The sequence below is a fragment of the Oryza glaberrima genome, chromosome 9, assembly GCF_000147395.1.
Source record: "Oryza glaberrima chromosome 9, OglaRS2, whole genome shotgun sequence".
NCBI lineage: Eukaryota > Viridiplantae > Streptophyta > Magnoliopsida > Poales > Poaceae > Oryza > Oryza glaberrima.
In genome coordinates, this window is record NC_068334.1 from 18627069 (window position 1) to 18650446 (window position 23378).

The 23378-nt window shown below is 40.3% G+C and overlaps 3 protein-coding genes and 1 non-coding gene across 6 annotated transcripts; 3 read left to right on the plus strand and 1 right to left on the minus strand.

The window, feature by feature from the left end:
- Window positions 1–256: 256 nt before the first annotated feature.
- Window positions 257–330, plus strand: TRNAV-AAC (transfer RNA valine (anticodon AAC)). Its single transcript has one exon. It is a non-coding gene; the product is annotated as a tRNA-Val (tRNA).
- Window positions 331–527: 197 nt separating this feature from the next.
- LOC127784066 (uncharacterized) lies at window positions 528–3852 on the plus strand. 2 transcript variants are annotated; one of them, XM_052311246.1, is made up of 6 exons: window positions 528–689; window positions 1227–1320; window positions 1412–1443; window positions 2056–2297; window positions 2979–3215; window positions 3309–3849. In XM_052311246.1, exons 2-6 carry the CDS (start codon window positions 1268–1270, stop codon window positions 3315–3317), a joined length of 573 nt encoding a protein of 190 aa, XP_052167206.1. In that variant the 5' UTR covers window positions 528–689; window positions 1227–1267; the 3' UTR covers window positions 3318–3849. The 2 variants fall into 2 exon arrangements, with proteins under 2 accessions (XP_052167206.1, XP_052167207.1); XM_052311247.1 differs by lacking the exons at window positions 528–689; window positions 1227–1320; window positions 1412–1443 and adding an exon at window positions 1466–1618 and having other exon boundaries at window positions 3309–3852.
- Window positions 3853–13979: 10127 nt separating this feature from the next.
- Window positions 13980–16426, minus strand: LOC127783952 (transcription factor bHLH137-like). 2 transcript variants are annotated; one of them, XM_052311108.1, is made up of 8 exons: window positions 16028–16426; window positions 15738–15875; window positions 15567–15632; window positions 15375–15443; window positions 15200–15283; window positions 14930–15094; window positions 14665–14815; window positions 13980–14234 (listed from the first exon to the last, which is right to left on the minus strand). In XM_052311108.1, the coding sequence occupies exons 1-7, from the start codon at window positions 16256–16258 to the stop codon at window positions 14720–14722; spliced, it is 849 nt and encodes a 282-aa protein (XP_052167068.1). In that variant the 5' UTR covers window positions 16259–16426; the 3' UTR covers window positions 13980–14234; window positions 14665–14719. The 2 variants fall into 2 exon arrangements, with proteins under 2 accessions (XP_052167068.1, XP_052167067.1); XM_052311107.1 differs by having other exon boundaries at window positions 13980–14237.
- Window positions 16427–20105: 3679 nt separating this feature from the next.
- On the plus strand, window positions 20106–22614 carry LOC127783821 (uncharacterized). The gene is made up of 3 exons (XM_052310975.1): window positions 20106–21135; window positions 21449–22364; window positions 22455–22614. Exons 1-3 carry the CDS (start codon window positions 20106–20108, stop codon window positions 22612–22614), a joined length of 2106 nt encoding a protein of 701 aa, XP_052166935.1.
- Window positions 22615–23378: the final 764 nt, after the last annotated feature.

Below are 23378 nucleotides of genomic sequence, written 5' to 3' on the forward strand. Positions count from 1 at the left end.
AGTTTTCTCAGTAGTAGTGGATTGCTGAGATAGTGTACAGTTTGTCTAAAGAATTTGGGGATGGTTTTAGTTCTAAACTTTTGTGCTATTCGAGAATCAAAATAAACCCATGATCAGATTAAGGATGTTCATTACAAATTGACAAACACTGATTTTAAAACGAAAAAATTTAGAAAAAAATATATTTTTGTAGGAAGTTTTTAGACAAAACTCAGCATATGACAAAATTTATGTTTTTTAATTCACAATCAGCAATGGTTTCGTGGTGTAGTTGGTTATCACGTCAGTCTAACACACTGAAGGTCTCCGGTTCGAGTCCGGGCGAAGCCATATTTTTATTTTTTACTCTCATGGACCGTCCATTTTAAGCCCAGTAGCTTTTAAAAAAATCATGGGCCGGCCGGCCGTCCTACTGAAAGCCCAGTATCGTATGTTGCGTGGTTCACCGGTGACCTACTCGGCCCACGGGTTGATATAAGCCGGCCCAACCCAAAAAACTCTTACTTCTGTTGCCTCCCGAAGCATCTGGAGAATTGGAAGACTGGAAGGCCGACCTGCCGCTGCCGGAAAACCCCGCCCCCCCGCGCCGCCGCTTCGATCTCCGGCTCCCCTCCGCCACTTCCCTTGCCTCCCCCACCTCGGGTCGGCCAGTTCCTCCTCGCAGTTGACGAGCTACCTCCGGATCGAGGGTGCGATCCTCTACTCTCTTTTTTTTGTTCTACTTTCGCGAGCTGATGAAACTCGAGATGAATCCGCGTATACGGCACTCTTTTACGTTTTTGGAGAAAATTTCACCCGATTTGATTGGGTTAGCGATTCTCCGTGGGGTTTTGAGCGCAACTAGGGCTTGGGGTTGGGGGGACAGTTCAGGGAGATGCACAGCCCCTAGAATTTTAAGTTAGGTGCAATGGTTAGGTCATGTTTTCTGAATTTAGATTTTCGTGACGTTTTTAATGTGAGCCGATGATAGTTGTATGTTTGAGAGCTTTTCTGATTGTTTGATGGGGAATTAGAGGAGAGATGCTAAATAGAAGAGGGGCTGCGATTATATTATTTTATTCAAAATTTGGATTGTTTGATGCAATGAATTGCCTGCCTGTTAATTTATGAAAGATAGAAAATGCTAGGGGATGAGCAGAACGAAAGTGCTCCACTGTACTGCTGCGATTTATAGTGTTCATGCATTTGGATGTTCCTAGCTGACACAGACAAACTTTGAATTGCAGAGAGGTGTTCTCATTTGTTTGGACTTGGAAACTCTGGGAAAATGTTCAAGAATACATTTCAGTCTGGGTTTCTATCAATTCTTTACAGCCTTGGGTATGCAGTGCGGTGATCTACTCGCATTTTTTATATCATACATTTTCTGAACTGTTGGATATCTCATGCTTTACTGTTGTCATTTGGTCAGGACCAAACCTTTGCAGATATGGGATAAGGAAGGTGCATTATTGTTTATACTTGGATTCTCCTTAACTTCAGTCTTTTACTCATGCTATACTGTAGACAGAGCATTGTCTGATATTCAGGACTTATCTGTCACGATCTAAAGATATCTGCTTCTGATTGTTGCCAGAGCCAGATCTGCACATGGGCAATTCCCTTGACTCTATATTTGGTTTGTGACATATGCATTGAATATGTGTTGTATAATCTACAGAGCCAGCTTAACTGTTTAACTAAATCTGAGTTGCTTGCCCCCCCCCCCCCCCCCTCCTCTTTTATTGAACCTTGTTCAGAAACGAAAATGTGTTTCCATTATCACATTTGGGACTACTGTTGACCCTTTCTCAAAACCATTCACGTGCATAGCTTAACTTCACATGGTCTCTGTGGGAATTTTAGTAGGGGTAGTTATTGATACACTGTTTATTTATCCAAGTAAGGGTGGAAAACATAAACTAAGTGTGCTTCAGCTGTAGTCTATGCCACCAAAATTGATTATTAAAAGCTTTACTATAATCTTGTTTGTCAAACATGCTGATCTGGTTATTTACCTTTCAGTGAAGAATTCTATTCTATGTTTACTTGTTTAACGCCTTGTCTATTATGCAGTTGTAGATGGGCACATCAAAAGGCCTCAGGATGAGGATATCCAGTCTAATGTACTTGAAATTATTGGAACAAATGTGCAATCGACTTACATTACCTGCCCGGCTGATCCTGCTGCTACTCTCGGAATTAAACTTCCATTTCTTGCTTTAATCGTGAAGAATCTTAAGAAGTACTTCACATTTGAGATCCAAGTTTTGGACGATAAGAATGTCCGCCGCCGATTTAGAGCATCAAATTTTCAAGTATGTATAATCTGGAATTCATTTTTCTCTGTAGGCATTGCGTATCTACAAGCACTGAAAGTCTAAAACTTTCATCATGTTGTTCTGCTTCATAACTTGAAAGTATGAAATGCTTTTGTTCAAATTTGTTAATTGTCCTCTCATGGTATTTAAAAGAGCTTAGTGAGACGTAGGTTGACTAGAAGTGATACTTTACCTGCAACATTCTAGTTCAGACTTGAAGTTAATGTTTTATACTCTGTTTATTCATTTGAACAGTGGAATTCATATTAGAAGAGTTGTTTATTTAACCACTCGGAAATAAGAAAAATAATACATTTTCTAGATTTGAATTTGTCAGGCTCATACTGAGATAGATATCAGTTTCTTGCTTCGCCCAGTCAGCAATCAGCACATGAGTCTCATGAACATGTGTCATGCTTGCATTGTTTTTCACTAGTCTTATGATGTGGTTGTAGTCTTGTACGCAATTTGCCATGTTTCAGTTCCCATTTTTATATTTTTGTACCGCATCAGGTGCAATAGCATATGTAATGTTTGACATGGCCTTCTTATTAAAGGTAGTTTTATGGCATCTTTTGTTTCTGCGCTTCTTGGAATTTGAAAGGTCTAAAGTTGGGTTTCTACTTTTTTGTTTCTACATGTAATGCATATTGACTTGTAACCGTTACTATTTTCCAGTCTGTCACTAGAGTGAAGCCATATATATGCACAATGCCATTGAAGCTAGAAGACGGCTGGAACAACATTCAGTTGAATCTCTCTGATCTGACAAAAAGAGCCTATGGCACAAATTATGTTGAGACACTCCGAGTGCAAGTTCACGCGAATTGCAGACTTCGTAGAATTTACTTTGCCGACCGCCTCTACTCAGAGGAGGAGCTGCCACCTGAGTTCAAGCTCTACCTTCCTATTCAGGTGAGAACACCATACCTTCTCTACTCTGTTATGAAACATTTGCTTGTTTCTGATCCATCTGTTCTAAGTTGTAACCTTTTATTTGAACTTCAGAAAGCATAGACCTTGGAGCAATCATGGAGACGGGTTCTTGATCACGAAAGTAGCCAGCCCCAGGAGATACCACTGCGCGCCCTCGTGATGACTCGTTTAACGCGAAGCTATTCACGCGCAAGCCTGCACGAAACCTCAGGGATCTTCCTGGTTGTTTGATAATTGTAGGAGAGTAGTTAGTCGTAGCCTGAATGAGTTGCCGGGGTACCCACTGACCCTCATCTAATGCACTGTTACTCGGTGTTGCATCCTCCCCTACAACTGTACCGGATGGTCCAACTCCCATGTTTGCAAACCCAGTAGCACCTACCGTTGTGTTTGGCCATTCAATTTGCAGCGCTTTTGCCATAGTATGTGACCACTTGTGCGGGCTCGTTTTGGATGGGCATATGTCATTGTCAGGCCGGCGCGGGCGCCATAAAATCTTACTCCATGCATGCACATCCCTGCTCTCTCTTCTTCAGCATATGGTGTTGGCAATGGTGTCTGAGGATTGTTTGGACATGGCCTCGAATTCTGCCCCCCCCCCCCCCCCTTCCTTTTTTTTTCTTCACTGCTATCAACAGCATCTCACATGGGCAATAAGTTTTGTTTTGTTCTAGTACTAAGGCCATGTTTGGGGAACTTAAAATTCTAAGAAGTGACCGGTGAGAATCTAGAGAAGTTTCCAAACTTTTGGATTCTAGTTTATTTTTTGGATTCTATTACTACAGCTTCCTACAATCTAAGTAAAATTCTGAATTGCGAGAGGAAGCTTCGTAATTGGAGATTATAAGAGAAGCTATAGCTGTCAGAAGCTCTAGACCTAACACTGATGGGCGTTGCTCCCGTTGTTTCGTCTATGGATGCCGGGTTGACGGAGAAATGGAAGGCCGGAACAGTGGAGTTTTTTCTTTTTTTCACTCTGCGTCGTCGGCGTCGTGGTAGTAATCGTTAGGTGAGGCGCGCGGCGGCGGCGGGGACCAAGGCGCGCGGGCGGCGGTGGTGGATGCCAGGGCGCCGCGCTGCGCGGACCACGCGGCCGCGGCGTACGGGGGCGGCAGCGCGGGTGTGGGCGTGGGGCGGTTTGGATGATTTGGCGTTGTGGGCGGTAGTTACGCGCGAGGCGGGTGGGGCGGGAGAGGGCGAGTTGTGTGGGCCGTGGGTCCGGATGAATAGAATAAATTGGTGTGGTGGGCCATCTCGGCTAGGCCGGCCCACACGCATGCAGATGGACCATGCGGTGCGAGATCCTTCTTCGTTCGTGGCTATCCCGTGTTCGTGTTTGCTTGCCGGTCTCCTCTCAGGCACCGTCTTCCGACAAGCTTTCAGGCGATCGTAGGAGAAATTTCCGCGACTTCACTGGTGGCATGTACTGGTACGCGTTCATTTACAACGTGGTACTGCATGAATGCGCCTGATGCAAAACGTCTCCTAATTTATTTGTATAGCTCTATACATGTTTGAGACGGGAAAGAAGGAGAGTAAGAAGATATGGGGAACGAAATGAGAGCATATAATTACTTGAGTATTAATTTTTATAAATTTTAAAATATAGATTAATAAACTTTTTAAAGAAAATTTCTTATTATTTTTTATAAAAAAATTATACCATTTAATAATTTTGTACGTGCAGAACAAATTAAATAAATGCTTATATAGTTACACTTGAAATATTTTCAATAAAAAAGCAATTCCTTTGGGGACACAAGTTTCATCACCGACTTGCTCCGCCTACTATGGTGACGACACGTACTCACTAGCTAGAATAAGCACCCCTTGACATACAAAACCAAAACAAACATCTATATTCCTGTTTAGTTCGCGAAAAGAAAATTTTTGAATGTCACATCGAACATTTGACCAGATATCGGAGGGGGTTTTTGGTTACGAATAAAAAAACTAATTTCATAACTCGTCTGAAAACTGCGAGACAAATCTTTTAAGCCTAATTAATCTATCATCAGCACATATGGGTTACTGTAGCACTTATGGTTAATCATGGACTAATTAGGCTCAAAAGATTCGTCTCGCGATTTCCCCCCTAACTGTGCAATTAGTTTTAGAATTAATCTATGTTTTATGCTTCCATGTATGTGCTCAAAGATTCGGTGTGATGTTTTTGAGAAAAAAAAATTAGGAAGTAAACCGGACCTAACCCCATCTAGGCATCTACAGAACTCTCCACCAAAACCCCCAGCCGTGTCAACGTGTCGCGGCACCAATTAATCTTGGCTCCCAACCCCACATGTGCATCCCTGCTCCAAATTAAATCCCCCAGAACTTTTCCAAAAGCAATTGCCCATTTATCGCGTCATTCCTGATCATTGCCACGTACAGTGCAATGCAATCGATCGATCGAGATCGAATTCGATCGGAATGTCACATCTCACGTACGTACGCTAGCTCACGCTGCCAACCAACCGCGATCGATCGCCATTTAGCAAACAGCTCGCCGCCGCCGGGGTCCGGGCATCTATGGGGCCATTGCTGGTTAATTGGTGTGTGCATCTGGCACCACGCGCATGCACCGGCGGTTATATCCGGCCATGCGTGCATCCATGCGTGGCACTACTACTCACCGGCCGCGGCGTCCCTACGTGCCATACGTGTAAGGAATGGGAGTAATAATATTGACCGATCGGGTTGCTAAACGTCGTTCCATAGAGATTTTTTTCTATTTTACAGTACTTTCTCCGTTTTATATTATAAAACATTTTAGTATTGCCCATATTTATATAGATGTTAGACATATATAGATATCTAGATTTATTAACTATTTATATAAATATGAGTAACGCTAGAAAGTCTTATAATGTGAAATGGATGAAGTAGTATTTTAATAGACTACGTTATTTAATTAACAAATTACATAATTATTGTTTATTTTATTGTAACTTGGCTTATAATAGTAAAGGTACTTTAAACATGAACATGACTTATATTTTTCTACAGTTATTTAATAAGACAAAGATCAAATGTACGCACGTCCATTAAAAATCAGAGGAAGTGGCCGGCATGCGGATCCAGTGGCTGCCACCGTGCACGCATGAGTAATACTGTAAAGGATTCATATTCATTAGACTAGAGTAAATCAACAAATACTGGAGTGAGTTAGTCACATCTCTGTGTTTGATCCAGTTTTATTTTTTTAAGAAAGTCGGGACATTTTATATCTGACTTATATTATATTTAACTATTGTACGTAGGTCAATGTAGGAGCGGAGGCAAACCTATGATAGCTTGGGCTTAAGCCTTAGGGTTTCCTCCATAATCAAGCTTAATACATCTTAAATCACCATGCATTTCCTAAAAAAATATTCTTTATGTCCTACTTAAACCTTTAAGGCTTTGATAATTTATGTATGGTTCCATAAACTGGACCAACGGTTACTGCCAACTTTAGAATAGAATAGAGATCTGCCACGTTCAATCTCTATTTTATTTTTTTATTTTCTAGAGAATGCGTACTTTTTATCCAGCCTATACATCTAAACGGATATACGCATTATTTTAAATTGAAAACTTAACCTATCGATTAACTCAATCTAAAATTCGATCGTATGAAGATTTAAATTTAAAATGATTTTGGAGTGCTCCTCAAATCACTTCGACCAATAAACTACGTGCGCTTGCGCACGTCCAATCTCTACATACACGAGTGACGCACCCATCGCCGGCTGCTAGTACCGTATGCCCATGCACAGTACGCATACCCACACCCCACGATGGAACGCGGAATGTGTATCTTTCGCCAGGTTCAGAGTATACAAGAATTTTTAGTAGCATGACGCATCATATCCTCATAATCATCCCTGTGTGCGACTGATTGATCAATCGATCGATCTCTCGATCGCTTTTGACGACGCAACTGTTGCCGCCATCGATCGAATCGGATCGGAGATCTGATCGATCAACGCATTTGCGACTAGTGAGAGTAGCTGGCTGGCTGGCTGTGGCTGTATGACCATGTTTAATTCCCAAAAACTTTTTCCAAAAACATCACATCAAATCTTTAATATATGCATGGAGTATTAATATAGATAAATTAAAAAACTAATTGCATAATTAGAGGGGAAATCACGAGACGAATCTTTTGAGTCTAATTAGTCCATGATTAGCCATAAGTGCTATAGTAACTCACATGTGCTAATGACGGATTAATTAGGCTCAAAAGATTCGTCTCGTGGTTTCCAGGCGAGTTATAAAATTAGTTTTTTTTATTCGTATCTGAAAACCCTTTCTGACATCCAGTCAAACGTTCTATGTGACACCTAATTTTTTTTTCGCGAACTAAACAAGGCCTATATATATGCTGCTGCTGGGTGGGGGCATTAGCTAGCTGCAGTTCACGCTGCACTGATCTGAAAGCAGATAGAGATGGAGACGCAGTGCGTGTAGTTGGAAGGTAGCTAGCTCTAGCTAGATCAGCAGCTCAGCTTTGGCGTTGATCGATGATATATCGAGAGACCGATCGTTGCAGGTTTGACCGGCGGCAGAATGGAATGGAGCATCTGACATCTCTAGCTAAAAGCTACTCATGCATCATCTCTTGATCTTCAGAGAAATAGAGATATATATCAGAGGGATATAATTAACAACTTTATGGATGTTTAGGATGCACCAAATAGTCCATTATTGATCACTTTAGACATGGTTATTAAGACATGCATGTACAATGGTGTGACATAGCATTATTCATGATGTATAGCAAGTGAGATAAAAGAGAGAAAGGTGTGTAATCGGCAGTTTAATATAATTTATATTTTGCATATATATACTAAACTAAATCATTAGCTATATTATAGAGGGCCTGCTATATATATGACTTGTTTATATATGGTCGACATGAAAAAGATTATATGAACATCAACCATGTGAAACCGTTGTCCATGCCCTAGTTAATTAGTAGTATAATAATCATGTTATCTAAGCTTCGGTCCAACAAAAAGTACTTTTTTAGATACCGACATCTCACGGTACCAAATCATTTTTTATCGTTGGATTTAACAATGTCCATCCTGTCCGGTTAGATTCAACGATCGAAAATAATTTGGTGCCGTGAAGTACCGGTACCTTAAGCTACTTTTTGTTGGATCTGAGCAAATCTCTCTTACTTGTTTCCTCTAGATTTCTCTCTTTTCTTTTCTAATTAATTACATTGGTGTAGGCGCGCTAATTTCGCATTGAATTGGCAGAGGGGGGGGGGGGGGGGGGGAGGGGGGTTGAAGCTAGCTATCAGACACATGCATGTCGATGAGTCGATCGATCGAGCGAGTGTGTGGGCTTTAACGACAGCCTTTTGCATAAATGCCAGCTAGCGCCACTGTACTGCATGCTGCGTTCGAGCAAATTAAGCTAGCTGCAGCTAGCTTCGTCTGCTGCTTAGCTTCCACCTACCGCCACCTGCTTTGCCGCCGGCGGCCGGCCGGCCTCGCCGCAGCGGGTAATGCGGCTTTCGCCGGCCGGCCGGCCGCCGTGGAATGCTGCGTTGATCCGGCGAGATCGATCGATCGATGAGAGGCAGGCAGCGAGGCATGGGGTGTTCGTCGTCGTCGTCGTCTGAATATGTGCATAGTGCGTATCGCTGCTTCTGAATTCTGATCAGCTCGGTGGCGTACGTTATTTTGTCACTGCATATATGTGCAGATAAATGCAATGCATTGCATGTGTCTATATGGACATGAGATACTCTGACTGTACACGAGATATACGCAAAAAAGTTAGTGGGTACAGTGACGGTGGAGCTGATCTCAGGACAGTGGAGTCAGAAATGTATTTTGACCCAAGAAATGTGTGTGAAAGCCCAGAAGCTGTCAAAAGGAATTAAAAAGGAAAATCCATACCATGACACATCCTGTTTTTGTCGTTCTGGTCTTGTAGTAGGAGTACTAATTAAGTTAATTATTTCTATGTTTGATTATTAGTTTTAAAAGGATTTATGATTTTTAGATTCATCGTGAGAAATTACATTTCTGGCTACGTGAATATACCGGATGAAATAGTAATTCACAGGCTAGGTCCAAATTAATCCTAGTAATTATAGAGGCCCACAATTAATGTTAAGATTTTATTATCACATTGGAAACCAACAAGAAAGGACTTCAACTCAAATAGGCTGCTAACTGAGAGCACCTGTTGAGCGATTGAGGTGGTGGCCATATGTCACCGTGGTGGGAATGTCAAATATGCGCGCGCCAAGGCGAGGTGTGGCATGGTGTGCGTGGCGCCACGGAGACAGGGTAGGGCTAGCTGCTCATTTTTCCGAACGTTTGTGTTTCTATGAGCAAAAGCGTAACCGACGGCATCAATGGTGATGTTACACCGGTAAAGGATGAGACCATAATGCGTCATCAACTCTGTAACGTTCCTCTTGCGTGCGACACTATTTTCCACCTTCGGGTAGACAGAGAGTTGTCTCTTTCTCGGTTCAATCCCTCTGGTTCTTCCTCTCGGCACAATTCTCTACTTTCTGTTCCTACGCAGTTTCAGTTTGATCTCCCTGGTTTTGAGTACCTTGGCGCACAGATACTCAGAGCGAGCAGATCTCCGAAACTCCGTCCACCTGAGTACCTGCACGGGTAGGTGGGTGATCAAATTTTTGGGGAGCGCATTCTTCACGCGACTGCTCTAGGCACTGCCCTCTACATCACGCTCTGCTTCCTCTATATTGACAATCCCTCGGATCATGTCGATCAGTACTGGCAATGGAAGGAAACAACGGTAATGGAGGAGAGAACGGTAACGGCGGCGACAATACCAACAACATCGCCACTGGATCCAGAGCGTTCTCCGAGTATGTATTTGTCATCTCAGTGTTAAACATGTTTGATGCTATTATTCTTGATAGCATATTTATGTTTATCACTATGTTAGAATCACTCATCTTTTCACATGTCATGTTTATTATGCTATATTTTTGGATTAAAACATGTCGAATTATTATTACTAAATTTCCAACAGATCAAAGATAAAAAGTATAATACTCTAGAAAAAGGATAAAAATGACATGTAATTTACAACGGAGAGAGTAGAACCGTGACAATGCTACACGATTAACACTTCCATAGGCTTATTAGCATGTGAATGCTACGCGATCGATTAATTGCGGCATATTAGGGGCTCAGCCTCCACCTTCTCTCTTTACAGGAGAGCAGCGTTTCAACAGTAGTTTTTCCTTTTACTTTAGCAGTTCTTTGTTTTTCCTTTGTTTTCTTGCCTCAAGGAAATGGCCGTCTGATGGATTGCATTGTGTAACTTAAAATTTTAGATATGCTTTCTTCTAATATACTCCATCCTTCCTTAAATGTTTGACGCCGTTGACTTTTTTAAACATGTTTGACCGTTCGTCTTATTCAAAAATTTTTGTGAAATATGTAAAATTATATGTATACATAAAAGTATATTTAACAATGAATCAAATGATAGGAAAAAAATTAATAATTGCTTAAATTTTTTAAATAAAACGAACGGTCAAATATGTTTAAAAAAGTCAACGGCGTCAAACATTTAGGGATGGAGGGAGTATTATTATGCAATCGTTTGCGCGTTAGTGAAAGAAATAATTGCGGCCTATCACCCTATAGTTTGGTGGACGCTAGAAACTCATTTCTAGCGGACATGTTGTAATCAAAAGACACAGCTAGCGATGAACCGAGATGACAGTAGACAGCGTCATTATCGCGCGGCAGTGCATGTTCCTGGCCATTGATCAGTCCGAGCCCACCGCTGATCACCCGCTAATTAAACTCTTTTCAGACATCGCCCCCCGTCGGCCCATGCAGCCTTGCCGGCCGGCCGGCCGGCCGCCGCCCCCCGGCCCCGGCGCCCATGTCGCCGCCACGGCTGTCGTCATCGCGTCGCCGTCGCTGCCACAGATAATTCATTCATTCATTTGGTCATGAATACTTAATTGTTCCTTCCGTTTCATATTATAAATCACTTAATTTTTTTCATTTATTTGGTTATGAATAATTATTTCCTCCATTTCATATTACGAGTCATTTTATTTTTTTCCAAAGTTTGTTTAAGTTTATAGAAAAATATAACAGAGTTTTCAACACAAAATAAATATATTGTCAATATACATTTAGTGCTATATTTAATAAAACTAATTTGATGTTGTAGTTGTTGTTAAATATTTTTATAAACTTGATCAAATATAAATAAAGGTTGGTTTGGAAAAACGTCAAAACGAAACGGGGGAAGTATCTACGATGAAAGACAATTAATCATTTGGTTATTATGATGGGGTTTTGTTTGATCGATCGATACACGTTGGTTGGATGGGATGATTAGTTGATTTGGCTCTGTGCCTTGCTGGAGATCGACAGGTCAGGCCGGGAAATAATTTTGATTCTTGGAGATGATTTTGATCGATCGATGTGACGCGGGGTTTGTGTTTGGTTTGCAGCTGATTGTGATTGAGAAGGTTGATTAGATAGCCGTGGGGCTTACGCGTTTTAATCAGGCTGTACCTCGAGATGGGTTGATCAATGGATCCATGAAAACCGCTAAATCGCAGCCGATTGATTATGCACCCGGTTTCTAAACCTAGCTAGGATGTAAATAGTCATATAGTACGAGATTAATTAGTAGCTCGCATAATGTATCTCTGTTTTTTGTTGTTTCTTTTACATTTGTTCGTATGATTTTTTTTAAGAAGGGCAAAAGTATTGTCACTTTTTGTATCGATAAATAGAGAAGTGTTCGTATGATCGATTTTGTTGTAGCGTTATTTTGTTGTCGTTGTTAGTGTGCCAGATCGTGATAAAGGCTCTATTTTTTTTAATAAAAAGATAGTGGAATTTATTCTCATCTTTAGTTAATAACTAATTATTATAGAGGTTACAAATCTTTTTTTTGCGGGGTACAGAGGTTACAAATCTAACGACTGTGAATTACAAATCTTCATATAGATAATTATGTTTAGAGTATAAGTGAATTACCCGATTTTCCTTATCAGTCTTAGCTTTTGTGTTAAATTGGTTGGTGCATACAACTCAATAATAATGTATTTTTTTTGAAGGAAGGCAAAAGCTTTGGTAAAACTTCTACCTATAGTTGGCGAGAAACTACATAGCCATTGTCTCTCTAGAGATTTGAAAATTGTATGTAATCCTTATCTTTCCCAACCAAAAAATAATATCTTCGAAAACAGCTTCCAATTATTATGCATATCGAATTTTGTCTGCATCACCGTTGGAGACCAACGTTGAACCAAAGCAATCCTCTAATATACTCCTTCCGTCCCAAAAAAATCATTCTAGTATTCGTTATCATAGAAACGGTCCATCCAATGCTAAATTGGTTTTATATGGGACGGAGGGAGTATTATATACGCTAACTTCAATTTTTCTTGTTATCAAGCACGATCACTTTGCTAATTTGCATTATATTGCATCCCAAAATTGTCCCTTGGCCAATGGCTAACCGAGCAGCATCTAGCTAGCAATCCAACCAAGCAGACTTGACATGTATCAAGTATTCAACGTACTACAAGGCTCCAGCATCCAACCTGAAACCGGCATGGTGCGTCGCTGATCTGATTCTGACCTTTCCTTAGCTGTCTATGTATGGCTCTGCAGGCAGCAAACCAAGGAGGCTACCATCCGTGCCACCCGTGCTTGGATGCTTGCATGAACGTCATGTCCAGCGCCAGCCTCTGAAACTCTGAACCCTGCATTGTCTATCGATGAGCTTCAGATTCGATTCTTTGCTTGTACTACGTATAATCTCTTTCATCATCTCAAGCTGTCAAAACAACCAGTACTCTACTAATGCACTAGTCTCTCCATCTCAAATCATACTAATCTAGTACTCAAGTAGAGACAACCTATTACTATAAATTTAGACAATTCTATTCGACACAACCTAATACTAAGAGTACTAGGTTGTTATATTTTAGAACAGATGGAATAGTGGTAAGTACTACTCGTTTCGTTTTCGTCGTCATCAGTAATTTAGGAGTAGATAGTATAATAACCGTCCGTCATGATAGTTGCAAAGGCGAAGCCAGTGGCACCGTCAAGCTTGAATTACAAAGAGTGTTTGTTAGTGATCGAGAACTTTTTACATTTGATGCCGAGGAAAGTACAGTGAAACCGTTGACGGTGGAGCCTAGGCAATCGCCCGACCTGTCTGAGAGGTGGCTTCTTTCCTATATAGTTGTGGCTAACTTCTTCTCTACGAAGAGAGTAATTATATCCAGGGTTCTATATTTATACATTTCTTTTGGGTCCCGAATTCCTGAAAAAGAATTTGGAAACTTTGGTCCGGAAAAAAGTATTAAAATTTAAATAAAATTTGCTAAATTCAAAAAATATCGTGAGAAGTAGCTTCCTGTGCTTGGGATCCAAAATTTCGTTCCGAAATATTGAACCTGACTTATATCCTGAATTAGAGGCCGGCAACAATGGGTGGTCAGAATAAACGGTGTGTGTGATGTTGCATTTAGCGTCAGACAATCAGTTGGGCTAGGTACAGCGCCCAATCTGAAGAAGAATCTGATCCAAGGCTAGCTGATAAATGTTCATGCAGGGACCAGTACCTAACTACACAGCAACATTTACTCCTCCTCCTTAAGATTAATTTTCATCTTTAGTAACATGTAAGGTAGGTGGTATGTGTGGTTAATTTACTGCGTAAAGATCCAGAGACTTTTCTGACGAAAAAGTTGCAAAGATTCAGAGATTGTTGCATCGCCCTTGAGACAGCAGCAAATTCATTGACCCTTTCATATGAACAAATGGTCGCTTGTTTTTGTCTAAGTAGAGTACAATGGCAATGACAAAGAAGAGACTACTACTTCTAATTAAATTGATCCTAGCTCTAGTACAACTCTTTAATTACTGCATGCATGCCACCAGACAAGGGGATGGACTCGATCCAACATCTCAAACTCATCTGGTGCTTCCACAAACCATCGAATCATATTATTATTCCCTCCTGCTGGACACACACAAACAAGAACATATTAGAATTGATAAAAACAAAAAAAGAACTACTACTAATCTTGAACTTGAAACTCAAGATTGTCATATGCAGTTGGAGTTGTCTGGACTGAAACATCGTAACTAGGTGGTTGTATCTTCTTTGAAGCAAAGGCCGGATTGTTATCCGTTTTCTAAATAATATGCAGTCTCGTGAAATTTGAGTATCCCAACATTGTATTTCACATGGCATTGATTTTTTCATAATGATGTTAGATTACACAAACCTGAGAAATTTTGGAACTCAAGCTGCAGTCTTATGAAATTTGAGTATCTAAGTGTGTATCTTACATGGTACTACTATTTTTTTTCATAATGATGTTAGATTACACAATCCTGAACTGAAGATAGCAAAAGGACTTCCACTTAACGTTTTGCTACATTACCTATTGTCAATGTAGGGTCCCTTCTCCTAGCCTTTTGTCTCTCACCCTCTCCTCCCTACTGGAAAGAGCACATGTAATTATTGAGCACCACTTGATTGAACAGTTCTTGCCTTGGCTCCCCTACTGTTTGCATGATGTAGCTGCCATTGTCCTGAAAAGGTTAAGTATGCAGCCTCAGCTATGAACAGTGATTTGGAATTGAGAACCTGAATGGATCATATCTCATAGGGAAGAAATGAACAGAGGACCAAAGAAACAAACCAACCTGGGAGAGAGAGTTGTTGTTGCTGCCTCCCTGGACTTGAAGTGTGTAGGGTGTAGGAGAGGTGTTTGATGTGTCCATGATGGCATGAGATTGAGCTGGGCTACTACCTCTGTTCAGGACAGAAGCTGGTATTGCAACTGCCTCATGGAACATTCCTTCCATCTTCTGATGAAAGAGAAAAGAGTCACACTGATTAAATTGTGAGCACATTAACATGAAAAATTATGTAGTTAATAGTACTCCAGAACATTTGTTTGAGTTGTTTCTGACCTGAGAGTGGTCACTGAAAGCATCACTGTCTATGCCAAACCCATACAGCACAGGGCTCAGAGATGCAATCCTCATGGAAAGGAACTGTGTCACAATCAGAGGTAAAATATGTTATAGCTAAGCAAAAACTCTTGTACCTTTAATTTTTTTTTTGTATTCTAGTCATGTTAATTACCTCAACTTGGTTCTGTAAGGACTGCACATAGTTGATGATCTCATCCAAAATGAGAGCCTTTCCAGTGACCTACACAGATAAATGATTTTTTTTTCACTTTCAAAGATAGTATCAAACATATTAACATATACAAAAAAAAAATTGTCACTGAAAATACCACTAGTTTAGTTAGTAGTTAACTAGTGATCTAACCTTGTCACAACCAGGGACCAGAGCCTGCAGCATCCTCATCCTCTCACTGATCCTTTCTCTCCTCACCTGAAGAAAATGCCAGAGCAGATAGCAAAAAATGAGTCCCAAACAACCAAAGCTAATAGCTGCACAAACCACAAGCAAAAGATCAAAGTTGAGGAAGAAATTTACCCTCTCTGCAAGGCTGTGGCTATCTGTTGCTTGCCCTCTCCTTGCCCTGACATGGATGAACCCCTGAGGTGCCTCCTCCTCCATCTGATCCCTGCTGTGTTTCTTCCCTCCCCTCTTCCTGCCATTCTCCTTTGCCTCCTGATTGTTCAACACAACATCATATGATAAAACAAAGAAACATGAGCCAAGAAATTCATCTTCGAAAGTTATCTGAAGCTGTATTCTTGAAAGGAAAAAAAAAAGAGATTCAGAAACTGTTTTTTCACTGTCATGCTCATGTGCTTTTCTACCTTGGAGTGAGCAGAGTTGAGGCTGGCAGTGTCTTCTTCCCTGGGCTTCCTCTTCTTGTCCTGTGGAGAGGTGTCAAGAACCACAGATGAGGTCTCCATTGAGGCATCTTCAGGGATGGCTGGAGCTGTGGTGGTTGCTGCTCCTCCATGGCTGCCATGGCAGAAGAGGAAGCCATTGTTGGTGATGAGGCCATGCTCCATCTGCTGTGGGAGGTGTGAGAAGCCTGCCATTGCCAATGCCCTTGGTGTCCTAGATGCTACTACCTAGCTAGAGCTAGAGATACCTATATGGTGGTGGAGTTGCTTCTTGTTCTTGGTGTCTGAACTGAAAGATGAAGCTCTCTAGATTGCAACAAGTTGGCTCCTTGGTGACCCTGCTATTGGTTTATATAAAAGTTGGGGAGAGGGGGGATTGATAAGACCAAATCATTATAAATCAATTAATTGATGGATAGGTTGGCAATGGGCAGTGTTAGGAAAGGGCCCCTGTGTCCCTTTGCTGTAGGATGAAATTGTAACTGAAGAAAATGCCCATCATTTTATTTTGTATATACTGATAGGTAGGTTGGCTCCTCTTTCTTTTCTTCTCTTTACTAGGAGTATTTGCTAGTCAATTAGTTGTCTCATTGTGTGTGTAAGGACCTTTTTAAAAAAAAATGGCAGCAGCTAATATGTAATAAGAACACACATTCAATTTCGTGTGTTGACCATATATAAATTATAAAATGGTACATTGAATTATTATTTGCTCCACGTCTCTAAAAATACATTTTCTCAAGAAACTTTATTTTACTGTGTTGCTTAGATAACTTATTCTAAGTTATTTGTTAAGTTTATTTTTAAATATATTTAATTTATCTCTATAATCAAGTAGATATATAATCTGGTAAATAATCTATTTAAGCAGTTGCAATTGCTTGAGTTAATTGAAAATATCATATTTCCTGGTGTTTGCAGGAAAAAAATAGCTCAAGATATCCAACAAGACTTCTTTACTTAAGTTCATAGCTTTCAACAGAATTTTGTATACATTTTCTGCTAGGATATAATATGCAGAGATCCTTCATTTCCTGTACATGTTGCAAATCTTCAGTCTGTGAAGGAGAAAGCTTTCAGATGTGCAGACCTAACAAAAACATAAAGCCTGTGAATCATTAACTGCAAATTGAATCCTCCTAGCAGTAAACATTAACTATGCTGGAGTGTTGGAGTAACCGATTTCCTGACAGCAGTCAAAGGAGGCTGCTTTCTTCTGGGTGGTGAACTGCAAAAACGCAGTCCTACGATACAGTGCCAGTTCGTGGCCCCGTTTATCGTTTTCATCCGTTTTTGGTCGGCAACACAATTTAATTTAACACTGCATATATGCCATCAATCGATTAATTAGTTGAACATCTCCCTAATGTTGACTAATCTTTGATTTAATTTGGTGATTGTAAGAGAGGGTTTGGATCGGAGAGATCTAATTAAGCACTACCTCGCGTGTTATTGCGGGATATTTAAAATTAACATGCGACGATGGCTTTTAGGAGTTCAGTGTTTTGAAAATATTTAGTTTTGAATCCATAGTGGATATGATTTTTCAGGAATTTAGTTACGAGTACCTAAGGGCTAAGGTTAAGCTGAGCTAGCTCGCTAAGCTAACTGTATACGGCTGCGGTACGTTCAGAGATAGCCTGGAACTGGACTAGCAGTTTAGTACTCTACCATACTTAACTAGCTCTCACACAGCAAGTGCACTAGTACAGTGCAATTAACACTGGTAGTTTTTAAGATTAAAAAAACACGGGTAGTTTTGTAAGGAGATTGATATTCCTGTGCGTCACTCTCTATGATTGTCACACCTAGCTACTATGTTCCTATGAAAGGGTTGGGAATCTTTTCCATTTGCACATAAAACGGAATAACGAATTAGCATATAATTAATTAAGTATTATAAAAAATTAAAAAATGGATTGATATAATTTTTAAAGCAACTTCCATATAAAATTATTTTTATTAAAAAAAATATGCACACGAAAAACAAGTGTAAAGTTTTTTTTTGCAAAGAATGAGTGTAAAAGTTAGGAAAGAAGAGAAAATAACACACCCAATAAGTAGTTCACCTACATATATATATACGAACTGAAACAATATAGGGCGAAACCAGGAATAGGATAGTTAGGGCTAAAACCTTACTCCTCACTCTAAATACCTATTAAAATCACTCCAAATTTTAAAAAATGAGAAGAACAAATATAAACCCTATAGTAATTACATTAATTGAGTCCTGGGCTTTAAAAATATTTGGCTCCACCACTGTAATACATCATGCCTGGCCAGCAAAGGGTTGGGATGCAAGAGAATTTCCTGTCTTCTTCTCTCGCCAGCTTAAGTTTTATGTTGATTGATATATATAACTCAATATGCTATTAAAGACAGAGATCTGGAATTTAAATCTTGATTAACACATAATTATTAAAAAAATGCATCACATTTCTATTTTATGCAAATACAAGTGAATTGCCTATATTTTTTCATCATCCTAAGTTTTAGGTTGAACTGTTTGCTGCATATAACTTAATATTTTTTTTAAGAGTCATATGCCACTCGATGCAAAGTACATCAATTCTAGATGCATATTGCATACATTTCCAGCAAGGAGATGTGTTAGATGTGCTCTTAAAAAAAGAAGAAAGGGAAAAAGCAATGAGCTAGATGTCAATGCATACATGGACCCATAAGGGCAAAAGCAGATGCAATTCGATGTGTATATAAGTATACATGGGGCACGATCGAGTTAACTGAAGTACACAGTGAAGAAGCTGACAAAGGCATGGATGCATATATAGTGCTGTAGCATGCATACATGAATGCATATATAGTGCTGTAGCATGCATACATGAATGCATGCACTAATAAAGTAGCAATGGAATGGATATAAGCTGGCCGTAGGGGCCCGGGTATATATGCATACATGCTGCATATATATAAGACTGTATCATTTTGATATATCTAGCTTTGGTAGTTTTTGTTGCAAGCTGGTGTCACCTAGTAGCAAGCAATTGCATAAGATAGTATATGCCATTAAGCTTGCGTTGGTTCAATAATTTACATCTGGCTTTATCGCCCCTAGCTTCTATGTTTGTACAATATGTCGTTGTGCTGGATTTTTCTTTTCAAAAACACCTTTATATACATATAAGGGTTCACAATTGATTTATCTCAGTAGAAGTTTTAAAAACATTATCAATTTTTAGCCTCCTTACATGACACTAAATTAAGTTTGCATATGTTTTAAGTTTTTTTTTCATGTTTTTGTTTCAAGATATTTTTTATATGGCGTGAGAGGGGAAACGCTTTAAGACAATAGTATAAATTATTTTGTGTAGCATATGAAAAATGATTTACATTAGAAAAAGAACAACACATTAATTGAATAAAAGTGTTATATGTAACATATTCACAGGTTGTCCATATGACCTCTCCATGCTCGGATCATTGTCCCATTCTTGTCAGGTTTACTAGGGATACTTCTCATGCAAATCGCAAGAAGTGTCTGCATTATGAAATATGTTGGGAACGTGAACCTGCATCAACGGAAGTGATTGGTGATTCATGGCTAGAAGCTGGGGAGAAACAACATTTGGGTGATATCAATTGTGCTTTGAGGAAGGTAATGTCGGCCTTGCAAACTTGGAGTAGAACAAAATTCAGAAATGTTGGTAGATGTCTAGAGAAGGCCAGAAAGAAGCTTGCTGAATTAGTAGAAAGGGATGCAGACCGTAGAGAAATTCGCATTGCGTAAGACCATATGAATGAATTGTTGTATAGAGAGGAGATGCTTTGGTTACAACGCTCGTGAATTAGCTGGCTGAAAGAGGGTGATCGGAATACTCGCTTTTTTCATAACAGAGCAAGATGGAGAGCGAAGAAAAATAAAATCTCCAAGTTAAGAGGCCCGGATGGCACTGTTTACATTGCGACAAAAGACCTTGAGAATCTTTCCACGGATTATTTCAAGGATATGTTCACAGCAGACCCTACTGTTGATCATTCTAGAGTCACAAGGCTGTTCCAGCAGAAAGTAACTGCCGAAATGAATGATTCCCTCTGCAGGAATTTCTCTGATGAAGAAATCGCAAATGCTTTGTTTCAGATTGGTCCACTTAAGGCGCCTGGGCCAGATGGTTTTCCGGCTCGCTTCTACCAACGAAATTGGGGCCTGATCAAGAGTGATGTGGTTAGGGCTGTCAAGGAATTCTTCCACACTGGGATCATGCCAGATGGTATCAATGCGACTGCAATTGTGCTTATTCCGAAGGTTAATCAACCAATGGAGTTGAAAGAGTTCAGGCCTATAAGCCTATGTAACGTGATTTACAAGATTGTCTCCAAATGCTTAGTAAATAGGCTTAGGCCTATCCTGGATGATTTGATTTCTCAGAATCAAAGTGCTTTCGTGCCAGGAAGGATGATTACAGACAATGCCCTGTTAGCTTTTGAATGCTTTCATTCCATCCAAAGGAACAAGAGCCCTGGAAAAGCTGCTTGTGCCTACAAGCTTGATCTCTCTAAAGCGTATGATCGGGTTGACTGGTCGTTTTTGGAGCAAGCAATGTATAAGTTAGGTTTCACTCATCGGTGGGTCAGTTGGATAATGACGTGCTTGACCTCGGTGAGATATTCAGTCAAACTCAATGGAACCTTACTGAGTACATTTGCTCCTTCTCGCGGCCTTCGCCAGGGTGATCCGCTTTCTCCGTTCTTGTTTCTTTTTGTTGCTGATGGGCTATCACTCCTGCTGGATGAAAAGGTACTTCAAGGGGCAATCACCCCGGTGCAAGTTTGTCGGCGGGCGCCTGGAATCTCCCACCTTCTGTTTGTGAATGATACTCTACTCTTTTTCAAGGCTGATAATGGCCAGGCTAATGTGATCCGAGAAGTCCTTGACGACTATGCTGTAGGAACTAGCCAGTTTATTAATCCAGCAAAGTGCTCCATGCTGATTGATGATATTACTCCCGCTAGTGTCCAAGCTGAAATCAGAAGTACACTCCAAATCGTCAGCAATGGTTTTGAAGATAAATATTTGGGTTTTCCAACCCCGGAGGGGAGAATGAACAAAGGCAAGTTCCAAAGTCTTCAGGAGAAGATTTGGAAGAGAATAATTATGTGGGGAGAAAACTATCTCTCTAGTGGAGGCAAAGAAATCATGCTAAAAGTAGTCATACAAGCTATCCCGGTGTATGTTATGAGTATCTTCAAGTTACCGGACTCGACTTGTGAAGATTTAAACAAGTTGGCTCGGAATTTCTGGTGGGGTGCGGAACAGGGAAAAAGGAAAACACATTGGAGGGCATGGAAGTATTTGACGAAGGCCAAACAGTATGGAGGCTTGGGATTCAAGGATTTTTAAATTGTTCAATCAAGCACTGCTAGCTAGACAAGCCTGGCACCTTATTGTGAACCCGGATAGTTTGTGTGCGAGAGTGCTGAAAGCAAAGTACTTTCCAAATGGAACTCTTGTTGATACTTGCTTTAGTGGGAATGCTTCACCTGGCTGGAGAGCAATTGAATACGGTTTGGAATTGATTAAGAAGGGTTGTATATGGAGAGTTGGAAATGGTCTGTCAGTTTGCATATGGCGTGATCCCTGGATTCCAAGGGACCATTCTCGACGGCCAATAACAAGGAAAGGTAATTGCAGGATGAAATGGGTGTCCGAGCTCTTGGGACTTGACGGTGTGTGGGACGTTCAGAAAGATAACCGGGTTTTCCTTCCCTGTGATGCTGAAGAAATACTGAGGATTCGGACTTCAATGAGGCAGGATGAGGATTTTTTAGCTTGGCATCCGGACAAGATGGGACGTTTCTCTGTCAGAAGTGCTTATAAATTGGCAATGTCTCTGGCCAATATGGATGAAAGCTCCAGCTCGTCAGATGACAAGTCCAGGAAGATGTGGGATTTAATCTGGAAGTGTGAAGTGCCACAAAAGGTTAAAATTTTCATGTGGAAAGCTGCTACAAACAGCCTAGCCACTATGGAGAATAAAAAGAGAAGGAAACTAGAACAATCAGAAATATGTTGCATTTGTGGTACTGTAAGAGAAGATGTTGGCCATGCACTGGGAAGGTGCCCACATGCAAAGCGACTATGGTCTGCCTTGCTATATTCAGGCAACTTGTCAGTCGGCATTGTCGGAAATTCTACAGGATCCTCCTGGCTATTTGAACAAGTTGAGCTAACACCAAAAGAGGAAAGACCTATGTTGTTTATGTTGTTATGGCACATTTGGTTTGTGCGTAATGAGATTGTTCACGACAAAGTGCCACCTCCAGTGGATGTATCGCAAAGGTTTCTACAGAGCTATATCACCTCGCTCTTAGAGATCAAACAATATCCGCAAGCAAACGTTGTTACAGGGAAACATGTGGTTCAATGCAGACCAAGACAGGGCCTGAAAATTCATCAGGATTGTTCAGAGGCTCTACCCAGGTGGGAGAAACCGCAGGAGCGATGGATGAAGCTAAATGTTGATGGTTCCTTCGACTATGTAACAGGCACAGGAGGTGTGGGTGTGGTGCTCAGGAATACCAGCGGCTAGGTTATTTTCTCTGCCTGTGGTTTTATTGAGCGTTGTACCAGCCCCCTGGAGTCTGAACTTCTGGCCTGCAAAGAGGGGCTCAATATGGCGCTTCAATGGACCTTACTGCCGATAATTGTAGAGACTGATTGCCTGACGACTGTTAATATGATTCAAGATGCGCAAAAGGAAATGTCGACGCTTGCTCACGTTGTTAAAGACATCGGGATTCTGATGTCTGGAGACCGAGAGATTGTCCTCAAGAAAATTCAGCGTTCTTAGAATTCTATTAGTCATTTTCTAGCTAATAAGGCCCGTGCTGAAACTTTGTCCAAGTTTTGGATGGATGAGAGCTGTAATTTCATTACACATCTTGTTGATGTGGATGCTTTATCTGAGTAATAGATCTCCCTTCCCCCGCAAAAAAAACATATAACAAAAAAATCATATTTTATATAATAATAATAATAATAATAATAATAATAATAATAATAATAATAATGCAAAAATCTTGAAACTTATACATATACTTCTATGTCGTATAAGGATGCTATAAAAATATCATAATTTCAAACTTCACTCGGATAAATTAGCTATCAATCTTTAACATCTATAAGGGTCTTTGGTATTTTTTAAAAGAAGTATCCGGCCCAACTTATTAATCGCATATTATAGAAACTATAAACTCAATGTAATATATATCAGAGAAAGTAACAATATCATTGATTCATTAATGTTATATTACAGAAAGGAATATTATCAGTGACAAATCATGGAACCGGTGA